This window comes from Heteronotia binoei, chromosome 16 (assembly GCF_032191835.1).
Source record: "Heteronotia binoei isolate CCM8104 ecotype False Entrance Well chromosome 16, APGP_CSIRO_Hbin_v1, whole genome shotgun sequence".
NCBI lineage: Eukaryota > Metazoa > Chordata > Lepidosauria > Squamata > Gekkonidae > Heteronotia > Heteronotia binoei.
Genome location: NC_083238.1, coordinates 51214981 through 51229762, shown reverse-complemented (window position 1 = coordinate 51229762; position 14782 = coordinate 51214981). Strand labels below are relative to the sequence as shown.

Sequence of the window (14782 nt, the reverse complement as noted above, 5' to 3'; positions counted from 1 at the left end):
GTGGGGTATTCCAGATTGGAAGGATTTTCCCTTGAGGTTCAGGATAAAGAAAATTGCCCTTGTGATCCCATTCTGCCTGTCAGAGATAAAGACAAAAACACGTGTGTGGTAAGTATCCATACTGCAAGTCGAAAAGGCGACTGCTTGTGTGAGCGGGGAAACATTGTACCTTGCGCATCCTTCGCCCAGATTGGCTTCCTAAATCGGCTGCTTTCTCCTCTTGTCACCTTTGTCTTCTTGGGCCGCCCGTCCCCAAGGCAACCTGGTTGCCATCTGCCAGCTCCTCGGCAGACCTTTTCTTGTGGAGTTCGTGGCAGTTTGGCAAACAGAAGGCGCCGGGCAGAACACAGTCAGAGTCATTGTCGGTGGGCCTAGCTGAACTTTCGTGTTGAACTGGCATCTGCTCTTGGCATAGTAACACCTCTGCTTCTTCCTCCTTGAGTGGAAAAGTTCGACGTTCCCACAAAATGGACTGAAGGGGACAAGAGAGAGAGAGAGATGCCGTGAAGCTGTTTACGAGGCAGGAAACGGTGTTCATGTCCATTCCTAACAATCAAACAATGGCCTTCAAATGTCACTGGGCAGAGAACAATAGTGTTTCATTCTTATTCAACCTTTCTCTGAAGAGCCACGCAGTTCTTTCTCCCCTTCTCTACTGTATCCTCATAATGACCCTGTGAAATTAGGCTGAGAGAAGGAAGCCAACCTAAAGTCACCCGACAAGTTTCAGGACAGAGTGAGGATTTGAATGGGGGGGGGCGGGCAATAGTGTGTGTGTGTGTGGGGGGGCTTTTGGAGTTCTAGCCTTGCTGGTGCACCTTCCGATGGCACCTTTTGACCAATGTGTGATACAAGATCATTGGACTGGATGGGCCATTGGCCTGATCCAACATGGCTTCTCTTAGGTTCTTAACTTGGATCTCTCCAGTCCTGTTTCAACAGTTACCATCACTAATCAATTACCATCCCCAGGGCTTTTTTTTTTTGTAGCAGGAACTCCTTTGCATATTAGGCCACACACCCCTGATGTAGCCAATCCTCCAAGAGCTTACAGTTGGCCCTGTAAGAAGAGCCCTGTATTAATCTCTTTGAGGACTGGCTATATCAGGGGTGTGTGTAGCCTAATATGCAAAGGAGCTCTTGTGACACAAAAAGCCCTGACCATCACTAATCCATTCTAAGTATTTTAAACTGGACTGTCCACAAGAGCTTGCAAAGATGCTGATCCACACAGGTTCTGCTGGGGCCTTGCTGGGCAGCCCGATTTCAATGGGGCTGCCTAACAGAGCCTGGTTTCAACACAGCCTCCAAAGGAGTTGATCCTGCAGGCTGGGCTGCGGTTCTGCTGAGCAGCCACATTTAAACTTCACTGCCCAACGCAGCCTTCAGGAAGAACTCTTCCCCGCAGGATCGGCCGCTTGGAGGGCTCCGTTGGGGAAGTCTGGCTTAAAGGGGCTGCCCAGAAGAGCTTGTGGGGATTTCTCGGCTTCTTTGTGAGCTCTTTTGGAAACATCCCAAAATGCGCACCCCGAGTTTATCACTGGTTAGAAAAAAACAGTGCTGCTTGCTGGAGCTTGGCTGCTTCGGTAGGCAGACTTTTTTTTTTTTAAACCCTGCAAGTTTTAGAATTTAAAAAGCCAAATTTTAAATGTTATACTGAAAACACAGAAGATGGGTGGGAACTGATGTGGCACTTTGATGGTGGAAGCAAGACCAGCTCACGCTTCAGGGCCATGCCAGATGTGATGGCATCCTCATGGCTTCCACTGCCATTTTAAGGTCACTGATCACAGCAGGCCCTGGTTTCCCCTCCCCTTTTCAAGGGCCCAAGCAGCCACTCTTCTTGCTGATGTGCCACAGCTAAATAAATAGTAAAGAGGAAGGCTTAACATTAAAAGAGCCCTGTGACACACAGTGGTCAACTGCAGTACTGCAGCCCAAGCTCTGCTCACGACCTGAGTTTGACCCTGGCAGAAGCTGGGTTCAGGTAGCCGGCTCAAGGTTGATTCAGCTTTCCAGCCTTCCGAGGTCGGTAAAATGAGTCCCCAGCTTGCTGGGGGGAAAGTGTAGATGACTGGGGAATACAATGGCAAACCACCCCATAAAAAGTCTGCTGTGAAAACGTGAAAGCAACGTCACCCCAGAGTCGGAAATGACTGGTGCTTGCACAGGGGACTACCTTTACCTTTATGAGCCTGTGGCGCAGAGTGTTAAAGCTGCAGTACTGCAGTGGGAGCCCTCTGCTCACGACCTGAGTTTGATCCCAGCGGAAGCTGGTTCATGTAGCCGGCTCGAGGTTGAATCAGCCTTCCATCCTTCTGAGGTTGGTCAAATGAGTCCCCAGCTTGCTGGGGGGGGAAGTGTAGATGACTGGGGTAGGCAATGGCAAACCACCCCATAAAAAGTCTGCCAAGACAACGTCGTGAAAGCAGCGTCACCCCATAGTTGGAAACGACTGGTGATCACACAGGGGATTACCTTTTACCTTTTAAGGCTCAACACTAATGTGTTAAGAACATGATTGCAACCCCATACTGAACTAAGACACAACAGAAAAGAGCTGAACAAGAATGTAAATAAATTATTTTGCTAACGTCAAGAGGAATCCTTGGTCACCCACTTAAACCCCACTGTCACAAGGTATATTTCTACCCTTACTTCTTGGCTTCTTTCGAATGGGATGCTTGAGCAGAGAGAGCCGTCAGCTTCTGAAGTGTCAACAGTAGCTTCACCGAACTGGTACACGAGATCAGAGTTGTCGTGTTTCATTGCTGTATCGTAGCCCTCTGAATTCCGGCTGTATGTTCTAGAATGAGACAAAACAGGGCTCTCGTTTCTTCCAAAACCAGATGGATGATGGAAAGTCAAATACTTGCCCTGTCTTAAGTGATAATGGGGAATGGCATCAAAGGTCACACCCCCCACGCCACCGCCAAGGCAAACAGAGCGAGTGCTCCCCTAGAGCAGGGGTGGCCGAACCGTGGCTTGGGAGCCACATGTGGCTCTTCCACACATATAGTGGGGCTCTTGAAGCCCCCACTGCCCTGTCAGCCAGCTTGGAAAAGGCTGTTATGGGGTCTCTCTATTCAGGAGCACATACAGTCAAGGCTGTGGGAACTGCACTGGCTGCCAATAGTATTCCGGATTCGTTACAAGGTGCTGGCTATTACCTTTAAAGCCCTATATGGCCGAGGACCTGTCTACCTTAGGGATCGTCTCTCCCCACATGTTCCCCAGAGGGTACTTAGATCTGGGACGCAGAACTTATTGTCGATCCCCAGGCCTGGGGGAGGCGAGACTGAAGTCTACTAGAGAGAGGCCTTCTCAATTGCCGCCCCCTACTGGTGGAACCAACGTCCAGAAGAAGTAAAGGCCTCGTGGGACATTGCTCAGTTCCGCAAGGCCTGTAAAACAGTCCTATTTCGACTTGCCTTCAGCTGAATTATAGTACCGGAGGACGTCCAACTTTGCTGAACATATTGAAATTAATGCTAGCACTAAAACTGTTTTAAATTGTTTTAAACTATTTAATTGTTATTATCAACTTAATTGTCAAAACTCCAATGTTTGTTCATTGTCTTATTGTTTTAGTCTTGATTGTTGTGGGCTGCCCTGAGCCTGCTTCAGCGGGGAGGGCGGGATATAAATCCAAGAAATAAATTAAAAAATAAATCATTTCTCCAAACCCACCCAGTCGGCAGGTTGGGGAATGCATTGAAGTTAAAGATGCTTTCCTTCCTTCCTTCCTTCCTTCCTTCCTTCCTTCCTTCCTTCCTTCCTTCCTTCCTTCCTTCCTTCCTTCCTTCCTTCCGTCCTTCCTCTCTTGCGGCTCTCAACCATCTGACATTTATTCTATGTGGCTCTTACATTAAGCAAGTTTGGCCACCCCTGCCCTAGAGTTTTATCTCTGGTTCCTAACCACTCTGAAAGTATTTCAGTATTTCAACATCTGTCTCCTGTTATTGTATCCCATGGCGCAGAGTGTTAAAGCTGCAGTACTGCAGTCCTAAGCTCTGCTCACGACCTGAGTTCGATCCCTGGCGGAAGCTGGGTTATCAGGTAGCCGGCTCGAGGTTGAGTCAGCCTTACCTCCTTCTGAGGTCGGTCAGATGAGACCCCAGGTTGCTGGGGGGAAAGTGTGGATGACTGAGGAAGGCAATGGCAAACCACCCCGTAAAAAGTCTGCCGTGAAAACGTTGTGAAAGCAACATCACCCCAGAGTCGAAAATGACTGGTGCTTGCACAGGGGACCTTTCCTTTTCCTCTTATTATCCAGACAGAAGCAAACATATTCATGATGGGGCAAAAGAAAAGAGTGAATTTTCATATTCCTCTAATCAAGCTGACCACAAATATGCAATGTAGCTTTGCATCCTTTGCAAGCATTCTTTCACAACACCCTTCCCACCTTCTGACTGGGATAAAAGGACTCATATCTGAATCTAGTGTTCTTTCTAAGCTGATGAACAAAGCAGGAGTCAAGTGGCACCTTTAAGACCAACCAATTTTTATTTAGAACATATGCTTTCGTGTGCTCTTAAGCACACGGTTAAGGAGTCTGGGTGAGTACTCGAAATGGCTTCGAGGGTCACGGAGTCGAGAGGGGCGGTCGAAATGCCCATGTGTGGGACTGCACAGAGACCACGAAGAAGATATAGCCAATATCCCTTATTTGAGTATGTCAATAGAAAACATTATTCTGATACACTATTATAAAAGAGAAATACATTGGAATACTGTGGATGTAAGCTGAGTTAAATAGAGCCCCGTGGCGCAGAGTGTTAAAGCTGCAGTACTGCAGTCCTAAGCTCTGCTCACGACCTGAGTTCGATCTCTGGAGGAAGCTGGGTTTTTCAGGTATCTGGCTCAAGGTTGACTCAGCCTTCCATCCTTCTGAGGTCAGTCAAAGGAGTCCCCAGCTTGCTGGTGGGAAAGCTAAGATGACTGGGGAAGGCAATGGCAAACCACCCTGTAAAAAGCCTGCTGTGAAAACGTTGTGGAAGCAACATCACCCCAGAGTCGGAAACGATCGGTGGTTGCACAGGGGACCTTTCCTAAGCTGAGTTAGCATGAGCTAGCTCGCATTTTTTTAGCCTGTGGCTCACATGTTTTTAAGAAGAAGAAGAATTGCCCTTCTCCCCGAATCAGAGACTCAGAGCGGCTTACAATCTCCTATATCTTCTCCCCCCACAACAGACACCCTATGGGGTTGTGGGGCTGAGAGGGCTCTCACAACAGCTGCCCTTTCAAGGACAACTCCTGTGATAGCTGTGGCTGACCCAAGGCCATTCCAGCAGCTGCAAAAGGAGGAGTGGGGAATCAAACCCGATTCTCCCAGATAAGAGTCCACACACTTAACCACTACACCAAACTTGTCTTAGTTGGGGTGGAATTCACGAGGTGGCATGGGCAAAGTGGCCCGGCAAGTGCCTCATGCTTCAGAGGGCCTGAATATTCATTCTGGAGAAGAAGTGAGCTAGAACGGCTGTGCGGATCTGAAATGCCACCTGCCTGTTGCGCTTGGGCCACTGGCACTGCTCCCACAGCGACCACCGGGCTTGCTCTTTCTCTTCGTATTTTGCGTGCCGTGAAGAAAATGCTTCGTCAGACAGATCTTCCACCTGCATTGTAAAGAGCCCGAGTGGCAAATGTTATGAAAAGTGCAAAAAGCAGTTTAAAAGATCACTCGCAGGTTATCGCTGCAATACACATGTGTGATCCACACACGAAAGACACAGGCTATAGGCAATGTCCCCTCTAAGCTGCAGGGTCTTGTGAGCAAATATTCTACTTTGTGAGCTACTGGTATTAAAACTGTGAGCTGCTGCAGGACTTAGTGTGCTCTGGGGCCATTTTTCCTGAGCTAAGACAGCTGGAGGCTACAAATCTGTGAGCTGGCTCACACTAACGCAGCGTAGAGGGGAGATCCAAGTGGGCAGCCGTGTTGGTCTGAAGATCGTCTGATGAAGCGTGCTTAGAGAGCACACGAAAGCTTGCGTTCTAAATGAAACTTGGTTGGTCTTAAAGGTGCCACTTGACTCCAGCTTAGAGGGAAATAAAGGGAAATAAATCCATTTGTTTTCGAGGTATTAAGTGCTCCCTAGGATACTGAGGCATGAAAAAGTGAAGTACATCTGTCTTTTGAAATAACATGAAAGCAACTGCCCGGCTGTTAAGACCCCAATTGTAGTTACGTGCCAAGAGAGCAGGAAAGAACCCATAAAAACTAAGTCCATGGGGTCAGCACAAATCTGGCTTCAGTCTCCACAGCGCAAACAAGGAAAGAAAGGAGGCAACGTAAAGGACAGAGATGCTTAGAAAAGCAAATAATGGAACAAGGGACAAGGTTAAGGGAGCGCTGCCAAATGCACTAAGGGGATGGGGGGTGGAAATCTAGAAAGCCACAGAGAAAGGAGTCTGGCTCACAGGCTTACGAATGCAGCTTGCAAAATTCCACACGTAGGTATTTGAGCTTATCTCTGAAACCAGCAGCAATTCAATAATATTTGGACTGCTAAATTGGGAGCACATCCTTATTTACATGTTACATTGCCTCCAAATATTCCAAAAACTTCCCCCTGCAGTAGGTGTCATGGCACTCCTTGCTTGTCCCCAAGGGTCGTTTTTGTAGAAAAATAGGTGGTGGAGCTCATTAGCATAACTCATTAGCATATGCCCCCCTCCAGCCAAAAGCAACTTGATGCAAGAAAGGAGAGCCCCGGGTGAGCGAGGCCTGCTTGGGCTGGCCAGCCGGCCCAAGCAGGCCTCGCTCATCTGGGGCTCTCCTTGGCCACCTCTCCCCACAGTCAAAAGTCCAGCAAGCCACCTGCCACCCCAAATCACATAAGAAGTGGAGAAAGGATGGCATGGGCTTCTCCAGGGGTTACTGAGGGCTGCTGGGGGTGGCAAAGCCCCTGGCGGCTGGCTGCCTGCCTGTTTTCCAAATCCAGGGATTGTTATGCAGCTGCACTTACTATTCAACAGACAAGACAGCTGGGGAGGAAGAGAGGGAGCCATCAGCAAAGTTCAGGAGCTGTGCTCCTGGGAGCTCCTGCTGAATTCAAGGCCTGCTTGTCCCTAGGCTTAGGCCAGTAATGCTGGGATAATCTCCTGTTCAGCGTTCAAGCCGGAACTGAACAGGAGTTTCATGTGGAGGTCCCAGAGGTCAGACAGCCCCCGACAGGGCAGGCTACAGTCCCAGTAGTAGTACTATAGAGCTCCTCTTGAGGGCTTGGCTGCTCCAAACAATTAACTCCAAACAATCCGGACACTAATTATTTGGCCTGACTGCTGAAAAGATCCAGAGCCCAGGAGCACCTGAACTACTAACAAAAATTTGTGGCAGGGAATGAGCTTTTGTGAGTCACTGCTTGCTTCTTCAGATACAGCTAGAATTCGTTTCATAGAATCGTAGAGTTGGAAGGTACCTCAGGGTCATCTAGTCCAACTCACAAACACCTCCCTCTAAATTCACAGGATCCTCATTGCTGTCAGATGGCCCTCTAGCCTCTGTTTAAAAACCTCCAAGGAAGGAGAGCCCACCACCTCCCAAGGAGGAAACCTGTTCCACTGAGGAACTTCTCTAACGGTCAGGAAGTTCTTCCTAATGTTGAGCTGGAAACGCTTTGGATTTAATTTCAACCCATTGGTTTTGGCCCTACCTTCTTGGGCCACAGAAAACAATTCCACACCATCCTCTATAGGGCAGCCCTTCAAGGACTTGAAGAAGGTGATCAGATCACCTCTCAGCTGCCTTCTCTCCAGGCTAAATATGCCCAGCTCCTTCAATCTTTCCTCACAGGACTTGATCTCCAGACCCCTCACCATCTTCATCGCCCTCCTCTGGCCCCCTTCCAGGTTGTCTTTATCCTTCTTAAATTGTGGTGTTCAAAACTGAACACAGTACTCCAGGTGAGGTCTTACCAGAGCAGAGTAAAGTGAAACCATCACATCACGTGATCTGGACACTATAGTTCTGTTGCTACAGCCCAAAATTGCATTTGCCTTTTTAGCCACCACATCACACTACTTCTTGGGATACATCTAGAATTCATTCTAGCTGTTTCTGAAGATGTGGGCAGTGACTCCCAAAAGCTCATCCTCTGCCACAGATTTTGTTAGTGTTTTAAGTTGCTGGCGGACTCTGGCTCTTTTCTACTGCTACAGACAGACAAACATGGCTATCCATCTTGACTTGGTCGTGGTATTCTTACCCCCTAAGCCCAGGGTGTCAAACTCATTTGGTATGAGGGCTGGATCAGACATAAATTAGATCTTGCTGGGCTGGACCAAGTGTGTCATAAAATGTAATGCCAGATAGGGGAGATATACACTTTGTCAAGGACACAAGTTCAGTTAAAGATTTTTTTAAAAAACCTTAAAGCATGGCTAAAAAGATTAGCACTCTTGCAATATTTTGTTTATTTAATGGTCTCTGATAACTGAGACTTCATGCTCTGAATTATTGCATCAAAATCTGGAGGCAATGTCTGTGCTGTAGCAATCTTGAGTATGCTGTTCAGGTGTGTCTGTAAGTTGTAAACCTGGCAAAGCAAGCTGTGATGCAGAAGGAAGCAAGAGATAAGGAGAAGGAAGCAGGCAACAGCCAGTTGCTCAGGGGCCTGATAGGAGCACTCCAGGGGCCTGATTTGGCTCCTGGGCTGCATGTTTGACACCCCTGCTCTAAGACATCAAATTTCTCATACTATGGAACTTTTTAGCAGCTTGAATAGCCCTGTGTAGAATGACTCTGCCAGAGCCTGGAAGTTAAAAACAAGCACCGGTTAGTTCTTGGATAGGAGATCACCAAGGAAGGCCAGGGTTGCTATGGAGAAGAAGGCAATGGCCAATCACCTCTGCTCATCTCTTGCCTTGGAAACCCCACGGTCCTGGGATCGCCAGGGGTTGGATGAGATCTGATAGCACACAACTATTATTATTATATAATTAAAGGACATAGTGACTACAGAACAGAAGCAAAGTTACAGATCATTCAGTAAAGAGGAAAAATACAGTCTACCTTTCCTTCATCTTCATGGAGACTTGGCAAAGGCACAAAGCTAGCGGTTCTCCAGCTGTTGGAGAGAAAAGCATCCTTAGCTCAAGGGAGAGGAACCAAACTCATTTCCTTTCCGCAGTGTGAAAAATAACTTCTCTCAGCAAATTAACTAATTACATCCACTTCTATTCATGGGTTGCAAGTGAACATGAACTGAGAGCCAGTTTGGTGTAGTGGTTAAGTGCGCGGACTCTTATCTGGGAGAACCGGGTTTGATTCCCCACTCCTCCACTTGCAGCTGCTGGAAATAGCCTTGGGTCAGCCACAGCTATCACAGAGCTTGTCCTTGAAACAGCACCTACCTCACAAGGTGTCTGTTGTGGGGGGAGAAGATAAAGAAGATTGTAAGCCGCTCTAAGACACTGATTCAGAGACAAGGGTGGGGTATAAATCTGCGGTCTTCTTCTCTCTGGCCCCAAGGAAGGCAGTGTTTTGCTTGGGTGCGCACATACCTGAGATTTAACTGGATGGTTTGGTAGCATGACAGATTTTGGTACATGCCCCCAAGAGAGGGCTAAACAAGCACAGTTCCTTCAGGCTGCCACGTGTGCCTCCCCCCAAATCACAGTGTTGCCAGCAGGGAAGGAAGGAAGGCCAAGACTGCTGATCTGCCTCCTCCCCCTCCAAGAGCTACATAGACATAGGAGAGAGCCCATGTGTGTGGTGGTTAAAAGTGTCAGGTGAGTAACTGGGAAACCCAGGTTCAAATTCCCACAAGGGCTATGGAAACTCACTGGCTGACCTTGGCCCAGTCATGCTCCCAGGCCCTAATCTACCTCAAAGGGTTGTTGTGAGGATAAAATGGAGGAGAGGAAGACTGTAGATTTATACCCCGCCCTTCTCTCTGAATTAGAGACTCAGAGCGGTTTACAATCTCCTTTATCTTCCTCCCCCACAACAGACACCCTGTGAGGTGAGTGGGGCTGAGAGGGCTCTCCCAGAAGCTGCCCTTTCAAGGACAACCTCTGCCAGAGCTATGGCTGACCCAAGGCCATTCCAGCAGCTGCAAGTGGAGGAGTGGGGAATCAGACCTGGTTCTCCCAGATAAGAGTTTGCACACTTAACCACTACACCAAACTGGGTCTCAATGTAACCAGGACTATTCTCTCAAAGGAGAACAATGTAAGCAATTTTGGGTCCCCAATGCGGAGAAAGGCAGGGTATGAATGAATGAATGAATGAATGAATGAATGAATGAATGAATGAATGAAATAAACACAGACCAAGCTTCATAGAAGTCAAAGAGTTGGTTTTATACCCTTCTCTTCACTACCCAGAGGATTCTTGGAGTGGCTGGCAATCCCCTTCCCTTCCTCTCTCCACAACAGGCGCCTTGTGAGGCCAGTGGGGCTGAGAGAGTCCTGAGGGAACTATAACTGAACCAAGGTCACCCATCTGGCTTCATGTGGAGGAAGAGTGGGGGATCAAACTCAGCTCTCCAGATTCAAGTGCACCAGTCCTAACCACTACACCAAGCTGGCTCTCAAGGGAGCTACAGAGCTCAGGAAAACTGTTCATCGTCCTCCTCTCTCTCGTTTTGTCCTCACAACAACTGAGAAAAAGTGACTGCCTCAAGGTTGCCCCGTGAGCTTTGTGCTTGATGGCAATTTGAACCCAGGTCTCTCCAATCTGAACCTGGCATTCTAACCATTACACTGTACTGTAGTAATGGCGGGGGGATAGACAGTGGGACCATAAATAGCCAGAACCATAGACTGGATTAGAATACGAAGCCCGGAACCAATAATGAAATATCTCTCCTCCAGACCTGAGATGTCAGAAAGGGGATGGTCAATTACTGAGGACCCCAAAGTAGGCTGTGCACCAACTGCAAGAGAGGACAATTAGCCACCAATTTCTGGAGATTGATCCTGGGTATGAAAGTCTAGCAAACGAAAATTAAACAACTGCAACAGAAAAGTACCTTGGAGTGAGAATCTCTTTATACTGCAGCTTCTCCAATTTAGATGGTGCAACCAGCGACATTGGGATGACTATGTTATCGATATCATAGGAGCTCTCACTCCTCAGCCTCCGTCTGGAAGTGAGCTGTTTAAAAATAATTGGAAATTTCCTGACCTTACGGTTTGTAGAAAGACAGAAAAATATTTTGATGCATCAGAACTAGTGGATGAACTGGCCCTTTAAATAAATCATCGCGCTGTACAGATGGAATATTTCTGTTATAGTAAAATATAATAAATCTCTCTTCTAGCAATTATTCACATGTTCTGGTGTATCTTTTCCTGTACAGAACAACAGTTTCCCAACATTCAACCAGTTGACTTCCAGCAAGACACACCGCTGGAAGTCAACACAGTTCATGCTGACTTCCAGCGAAGTGCCAAAGACAGACATTCGTGCTACCCTTAGTAAGTGTAGTATCCCTTCCTAGAATGGTGTACAAACCACTCCAGCAAAAATTTCAGCTCTAAAGCGTAGATCAGTTCTCAGTACTTTTAAAATATAACACTTCCCCCCCAAAGATCTGTGGTCTTTCATAATACCACCCAGGGGTGGAATTCTAGCCGGAGCTCCTTTGCATATTAGCCCACACCCACCTGACGTAGCCAATCCTCCAAGAGCTTACAAAAAAGAGCCTTCTAAGCTCCTGGAGGATTAGCTATGTCAGGGGGTGTGGCCTAATATGCAAAGGAGCTCCAGCTAGGACTTCACCCCTGACACCACCACTTATGGTGGAAGTCTGCCTTCTTAGAACAAAAGCATTATAATAAATCCTGATTTTGAAAGTATTATTTTAAGAGTGAATAGTTCTTACACTACCTTGGCTCCTTAACTTCTGGGCAACTCACAGATACAGGGGCTTGGACATTTGTTCAGGGGATCAATCAAATATTGCCAAATGAATGTTAAGTATTTAAGCCAATATTTGATTAGAACTGTAGCAAAAGAAGTTCTGGAACATAAAAACGTACTCCAATGAAAATACCTAAATTAATTCCCAGGTGATTTCTGGTGATACTGGAAGCTGGGAGAAATAAAATTTAATTTATGGGGAAAGCAATCCTAATCAGGTCTACTCAGGAGTAAGCCCATTTTATGCTATGAGCCCTGCTGCTCCTTGGCAAGTGTTCTTAGGACTGGAGCCGCTATTTCTGCCACAGGAGGGGTGGCGGCTACAAGCATAGCCAGCTTCAAGAGGGAATTGGATAAAAATATGGAGCAGAGGTCCATCAGTGGCTATTAGCTACAGTGTGTGTGCGTGTGTGTATAGAGGCCACTGTGTGACACAGAGTGTTGGACTGGATGGGCCATTGGCCTGATCCAACATGGCTTCTCTTATGTTCTTAAGTAATTTTCAATATACAGAAGAATGTTATATTAAAAAAAAATAGCTAAACCACATTTGCTCCATTTTTCAAATTAAGAACTGGATTTTTTGCTTTAATTCCTACATAGAATCCAACCTGGTGGTGTAGATTTGGCCCTTGTAAGTCATATTTATCACATTCTTCCTGAATATACAATAATTATTCCATTGGGGGGGTCAACATGACTTCCAGAGGTCAACATGACTTCCAGGTGTGTGTGTGTGTGTGTGCATCCCCTCCTAAAATACACAAAAATACCCCCCCCCCCCAAAAAAAGTAGGGAAAACAGGCCAGGATGGGTGTGTCAGAGACTCAGGAAACTCATTTTACAGCACAAGTAAGCAAATTTGCGTTCGGAATCCTACTGAAGTCATTTCAACGAGAAAGCCTTCTTAGGATGGTACTGCCAGTCATGTACAAAGCTTCCACATAAGGGGGGAACAGCATGTGTGGGGCCCTTACCCAGGGGCAGAATATTCTTACCCCACCCCCCATGTGCTAAGGTTAGCGAATTGGCTTAGCAGTGAGCCTTGAGACCACACTTTGTGCCACATCGCTCGACGAGGCTGTCGATCCCCCGGTTCGTTAGTCTGAGCCTACCTGTGATGATGCACCGTCGCTAGACCGAGACACCTCACTGCTGGTAGTTCCCGTGAAATGGTTGTGGGATTCCTGTTCTTGCTGGATGGGAAAGGCCTCGAATCTGTGGTGGCCATCTCCTGCTACTAACAGAAAAAGAAGAGTCCTTTATATACCCGTAAATTAAATTCTAATACATCCTGTACATTAAAACACATGGAGGAGAGCCAGAGAGTTGCAGAGGTCAGAGGGCTGGATGAGGATCCAAGATGCCCAGGTCTGAGTTTTGCCATGGATGCTTGCTGGGTGATCCTGGATCCATCACTCCCTTACAACGTAACCTACCTTACAGGCAATGTTCCCTCTAAGCTGCAGAGGCTTGTGAGCAAAAATTCTACTTCGTGAGCTACTGGCATTAAAGTTGTGAGCTACTGGCATTAAAGCTGGGAGCTACTGGCATTAAAGCTGGGAGCTACTGCATATATTAGAAGGAGAAGAAGATTATTGTTCTCCGGGGTCATCCTTCCTGAGCTAAGACAAAAATGTGTGGAGGCAAAAATCTGTGAGCTAGCTCACGCTATCTCAGCTTAGAGGGAACACTGAATAGTGTTATTGCAGGGCTTTTTTTTTGTAGCAGGAACTCCTTTGCATACTAGGCTACACCCCCCCCCCCCCGATGTAGCCAATCCTCTAAGAAGTCTTCTCACAGGGCCCACTGTAAGCTCTTGAAGGATTGGCTACATCGGGAGGAGGGGGGTGTAGCCTAGTATGCAAAGGAGTTCCTGCTTCAAAAAAAAAGCCTTGATGTTTTGTATTAATGTACCTCCTCATTTCTTTCATTTTTCAAAGGGAAAAATGCTCACCAATTGCTGTCTCGCTTAAATGTCTCTTCTTCCTTCCTTCCGGCAGCTGCACGGTTATTTCTGACAAAGGCTGATGGTTGGAACTGGACGGGTGTCCACAGCTCCACTGTTGAGAAGCTTTGTACTGGCTACATTCTACAAGAGAATAAGCATTCTTTTATTACTGTTTCTTCCTTATTAAAAATAAATGTACAAGGAGGCCAAATGCATGCTTGTAAAACCTCAACCTACCTGCAACCAGTAATACAAACACACCAAAGTGGTATGTTGCTGATTTTTCAGTCTTCCATAACTTTTACGACACACATTCTATGATTTTTATAACATCAAATGTACATCCCAAACAGTGACTTAATTCCAGGTGGATGTGTTGTTAAGTACAGAATAATATATCAGAAAGACAGCATAAACCAGAAGTGCCATAATTAGTTTTGCTTATTTTCAGTAACAGATGCCGGGCTTTTTAAATTGTTTTTGCAGGAACTCCTTTGCATATTAGGCTATACTCCCCTGATGTAGCCAATCCTTCAAGAGCTTACAGGGCTCTTGTTACAGGGCCTACTGTAATCTCTTGGAGGACTGGCTACATCACGGGGGTGCAGCCTTATATGCAAAGGAGTTCCTGCTACCAACAAAGCCCAAAACAGATGATTAAAAAATAAATTAATGCATGTTTTACAATCAGGGTTGATCTGCCATGCACAGACGGGATAAATTTAAGATTGGCAGAACACACTGTCTGAGTGCATTCTTGGACCAAAATTTATTATCAGAGGAAACTGGTTGGTACAGTTTCTAAAGAGCGCCTTTTTTTCCAATTAGATCTTTCTTGTAAGTTGTTGGCATCATCCTTTGCGGACTTCTCTTATGCAGCCAAGTGGATCTATCTATGCTCCTGTGAATATCGAGGTTGGACAACTGTAATGTGCTATATAGGGGATTGCCCTTAA

General features: G+C 46.7%; 1 protein-coding gene across 1 annotated transcript in view; it reads right to left on the bottom strand.

The window, feature by feature from the left end:
- Positions 1 to 223: 223 nt before the first annotated feature.
- KANSL1L (KAT8 regulatory NSL complex subunit 1 like) overlaps positions 224 to 14782 on the bottom strand; it is a 56192-nt gene continuing 41633 nt past the window's right edge. Inside the window, exons 9-15 of the mRNA XM_060257047.1 lie at positions 13833 to 13967; positions 12991 to 13109; positions 10983 to 11107; positions 9020 to 9074; positions 5512 to 5621; positions 2659 to 2806; positions 224 to 472 (exon numbers count right to left, since the gene is read on the bottom strand). Coding sequence (XP_060113030.1) covers positions 224 to 472; positions 2659 to 2806; positions 5512 to 5621; positions 9020 to 9074; positions 10983 to 11107; positions 12991 to 13109; positions 13833 to 13967 — 941 coding nt within the window. The remainder of the gene's footprint in view (positions 473 to 2658; positions 2807 to 5511; positions 5622 to 9019; positions 9075 to 10982; positions 11108 to 12990; positions 13110 to 13832; positions 13968 to 14782) is intronic.